This window comes from Triticum aestivum, chromosome 2D (genome assembly GCF_018294505.1).
Source record: "Triticum aestivum cultivar Chinese Spring chromosome 2D, IWGSC CS RefSeq v2.1, whole genome shotgun sequence".
NCBI classification, from domain to species: Eukaryota; Viridiplantae; Streptophyta; class Magnoliopsida; order Poales; family Poaceae; genus Triticum; species Triticum aestivum.
Window position 1 is genome coordinate 576,470,574 of NC_057799.1, and position 4,105 is coordinate 576,474,678.

General features: G+C 49.0%; 1 protein-coding gene across 5 annotated transcripts; it reads left to right on the forward strand.

Moving 5' to 3' along the window:
• Nucleotides 1-171: 171 nt before the first annotated feature.
• On the forward strand, nucleotides 172-3,870 carry LOC123050072 (uncharacterized). Of its 5 annotated transcripts, none has more exons than XM_044472912.1 (6): nucleotides 172-653; nucleotides 1,480-1,620; nucleotides 1,725-1,803; nucleotides 1,916-2,140; nucleotides 2,684-2,828; nucleotides 3,662-3,870. In XM_044472912.1, the coding sequence occupies exons 2-5, from the start codon at nucleotides 1,598-1,600 to the stop codon at nucleotides 2,798-2,800; spliced, it is 444 nt and encodes a 147-aa protein (XP_044328847.1). In that variant the 5' UTR covers nucleotides 172-653; nucleotides 1,480-1,597; the 3' UTR covers nucleotides 2,801-2,828; nucleotides 3,662-3,870. The 5 variants fall into 5 exon arrangements, with proteins under 5 accessions (XP_044328847.1, XP_044328848.1, XP_044328849.1 ...); XM_044472913.1 differs by having other exon boundaries at nucleotides 1,916-2,134; XM_044472914.1 differs by having other exon boundaries at nucleotides 1,921-2,140.
• The last annotated feature ends 235 nt before the right edge of the window (nucleotides 3,871-4,105 follow it).

Genomic DNA, 4,105 nt, shown 5'->3' on the forward strand with positions numbered 1-4,105 from the left:
AGGTGCCACCGGATGCCAGTATACTGCAATGGTCCAACCCCACCTTTTGCCGTCTGCTCGAGGACGGCAAAGATTCTTTGCCATTTGCTGGCAGACGGCAACGAGGGGGCTATCTATTTTTTTGCGGGTAAAAAAACCGTTGCCCCACCTCCTCTATCCCTATCCCCTCTCTCTCCCGCCCCTCTCTCTGCCTCAACCCTCTCTCTCTCCCGCTCGTCTCTCCCTCTCCCTGCCGCGAGAAGCTACGCCGGCCGATTCCGGCGAGCTCCGGCGGGATTCGACGACGCCCGCCCCACAGCCGAGAGCCTCCCGACCCCGCCTCCCTCGACCCCGCGCCGCTGCGCCATCTCGCCTCCGCCCGCCGATGCGCGCTGCCACCTCACCATTTCCCCTCACCCTTGTCTCCCTCGCTCAGATCCGCCCGCACCCGCAGCCCTGTCGCCATTTCCCCTGCACCAGCTCCCTCTCGCCGCGCCAAGACGTCTAGGAGCTCCTCCATCGTCGTCTTCTTTGCCCTCGCATAAGGGCTCGAACTAGGAGGCCCCGCACGCTCGCGATCGCCGTCGTCTTCGCCCACGGCCGCCGCATCTCGTCCTCGAGTCTTTCGTGTCCGGCCACCCCCGCGCCCCCTGACCACGTCCACAAGCTCCGTGGTGAGCTCCTATGTCGATTTCCCTCCTTTCCCCCTTGATATGTCGCTGTAGTCGTCGCCTTGTGCTCGTCCATGGTCGTACACGTGTTGTACGCGCCCTGCTGCTGTAGACTGCTGCTACGCCGCACGCCCGCGACCACCCCGACGCTGCCCGCTGCTGCTTCCACCCGGCCTCGCCCACCTGCGCCTGCACCCACCCGCGCAGCCTACTGCTGCGCTGCACCCGCGGCCTTGCCTCGCTACGCGCGCGCTCCACCTGGCCGCGCCTGTCTTCGCCCGGCTGCGCCGGCGCCGCCCCCTGTTGCTATGGCCCTACGCCACCCCTGCCCGTCCCCTGCGCTGCGCGCGCCGGCTGCCGTCCGCTAGCATGCTCCTCTGCTGCTGCAGTTACTGCTTGCATCGCTGCTTGCTGTACTGCTGCTACTAACTACTGTAGATGTATCTAGCTAGCTTTACCAATATTACATCGAGTGACCCCCTGTACTGCCCCTAAACAGCGGCTAAACAAGTTCTAACAGGAGTAAAAATATTATTGGGAGGTAGTACATTTGACAAGGCTCAAATGTTTCCACTGGTCCAAATCCTTTCGATGCGTGTATTGAATCCTATGAAAATCAAAAAATGCTATGTCTCATGGATTCGCCGATAATATCCCGGAAGTAAATATTGTTGCTTGCTTCATCTCTACTACTTTCTGTAACTGCTTAGTGTTAAGCTCTTGACTGTACATGTGTGGGTAGTTCTGAACATTTGCTACTAACGGACGCCAAGCACATCCAATTGTGGTTCACTGCAGATTGCCAATGCCAATTTACCAATGATTTCAGGTCTGCGAAAGTTGGATTTTGGACAGGCTTTCAAGAGCGTGACTGAAGCAGAGACACACACATGTTTGTACGCTTGAATTCTGATGCCACCACCTGATACTGCAGATCCGTAGAGGCCATGAATGGCCAAGTGTGTTTCAGGTAAAAAAACAATATTCTGACCACAACCTTGTACTTTCCTCTTGCATAGCATAAACCATCCTCATGATCAACCTGATTACTTATGCGGCAACCTTCTTACGTAGGCAGCGCGACAACAATTCTTCTTCCTCAAAGCATATATTTTCTCCAAGCGATCAACAAAGTGATTGGTCCATTTGGAAGGTACACAAGTTTCTGATGTTTCTGTATATTATGAGACAGAGGCAGTAGTTGTCAGATCTTCTTTTCGTTCAGTACTTGTTGAGGCTGTCATAATTTTCTTGGAAACTTGTAGGGCAGGGTCGGATGGGCGCGCGTGGCGGAGGTCGGGTGCGGGGCGTCGCCGTCGCCGTCGATGACGCAGTTCGGGATCGCCGCGCGCTTCAACGCCACGTCGTCGGCCGTCTCGGAAGCCGCCGCCGCCAACGCTGCGTCGGGCGTCGTCCACACGGTGCCGCAGACCGAGCCTGTTGTGTCCGCCGAGTGGCTGCACGCCAACCTGAGGGACCCCAATGTGAGGGTATAGCACTTGCCGTTCTGCTGCGCCCGCCCTCTGAAATCTGAATGTCAGTTGCACAATTGGTATAGTCTAGATTTAAGACAGGGTACTCATATGGCTGGGGTTCGGCTGCCGTGGCAATTTGGTTAGCGCTGCTACAAGTGATAAATCTGTTTTCTTAACTAGTGATGCTAGCTAGTACATGAATTGGTATTTTAGCTGAAAGAGGATTTTGGTGGGGTTTGTTTTAGCACCAGCAGTAATCTCAAGTTTCTTAAAAACAAATGAAGTGCCTGTATTACAGTATGTGACAAAGGTCAACGCTCCTCGGATAAACCTATTTCCGAAAAGAAAATCTTGCTACTGAAATAATGCTACATTTTGGAGGCCTTTTCTTTCTGGACATTATTGGCATAGTGTCGGGCTCTCATCACTATGAATAATAGAACACATACTACTAGGAGGAATCCATTTAACTATGCTATTCATAGGGTAGTTTTCTTGCTGTTAAACATGTCCACCGGCATACATTGTATCTTATTGTGCTCTTACTTTTTTGTCTAGGTACTTGATGCCTCTTGGTCAGAAGATGATGGCGAGTTCCTCATTCCAATTGAGTTTATATTGTGTAGGTTTCTTCGTCATGATCTGGATTGCCACAGTCATGTTCAAGTCCAATGATATCTTGCGCTAGCAGACTGCTCTCAAGGTTGGTTCTTCATAATAACTTGTCTATCAACGTGCTTCCTCTACTTCTAGAGGTTAATTAATTGTTCTGCCAAGCAGACTGCTCTCAAGGGCTTGTGCTTATCTTGTGTATCAATGTTCTTGTTCTGCTTCTAGCACTGGGTCTGTCCCTTCTATTGAGGAAGCCGGCTGGCAGACTGCTGCCGTCACTAAATCCCTAACGCTAGGGCCCGTGTTAACTCCATTTGATTGTCAAATTGCTTAGATAACTCAATTTGATTGTCCTCATAGTGTTCTCACATGCTTAGAAGAGTTGTAAACACTATAAATGTTTTGGTACGGATATGTGCTCTAGAATAGTGATTCTGGCATGCTATATTTTTCATTGCGGCGAATGGTATTCTCTTTTCCCACACAGCATGATTTCCCCTTTTGGGGCCTCTCTGCTTCAAATTATTCCATATGATTGTAATATGCGGCCTTGAAAAACTCCTATGGTTTTCTATGATGCACTCAAACATCCTGTCAATCATATTGTATCAAGAGAGGGCATGACATTGCAACCCAGTGATTTTCCTATTTATGAGTTTTTAGGTCCTGTGAACCAATTAGGCCCTTGGTCATTCTTGAACTCAATCAGTAACTCATTTGTGGAAAAAACTTGACGATGTGTGTACCTGTGTGTTCTGTTCTGTTTTGAAGTGGATAACATTGCCCCGTGTTTCACTTGGAAAGAACTTATGTTTGTTGAATAATATTAATTTATGCACCATTTCTATCTGTTCATAACTCTTAAACTAGCACTGCTCTTCTTAAAATTTCTAATCAGGCTGACTGCTGTTTTGTGCTCCACAGATACAACGGTCTGGCAAGCTGCTATGGTGGTCAAGTGTGTGCTGCCTAGGAAAATAGATATTTAGTTTTAGGTCATTTCTTGTAATTTCAGATATGTAGTGCTTGTCTTTAGTTTTTGTTTTTACTTTGTGAAACTTGCTACCTATGGATGAAACTGTGTAATATTGATGAAACTATGTATATGTATGGATGAAACTGGCTACTATTGGTAACATGTGTTGGATATCCTATATTGGTCATATATATATGTGTGTGTGTGTGTGTGCGCGTTTGATTTTCTGTGAAAATGAATGGATATAAGAAGAAATAGAATTAATGCCTATTTGGTCTCTTTGCCATCTACCAGCAGATGGCGAAGAGCCTGTAGTCTTTGCCGTCTGCCAGCAGATGGCAAAGAGGCCTCTTGGCCATTTGCTGACAGACGGCAAAGATCCAGTCTTTGCC

What these genes read in the sequence shown, in the direction of transcription:
- LOC123050072 (XM_044472912.1), top strand. Translation starts at nt 1,598, where the DNA reads ATGAATGGCCAAGTGTGTTTCAG. An exon ending in AATGGCCAAGTGTGTTTCAG is followed by an intron (nt 1,621 to 1,724) that starts GTAAAAAAACAA and finishes CTTCTTACGTAG; the next exon opens with GCAGCGCGACAACAATTCTT. An exon ending in TGAGGGACCCCAATGTGAGG is followed by an intron (nt 2,141 to 2,683) that starts GTATAGCACTTG and finishes TTTTTTGTCTAG; the next exon opens with GTACTTGATGCCTCTTGGTC.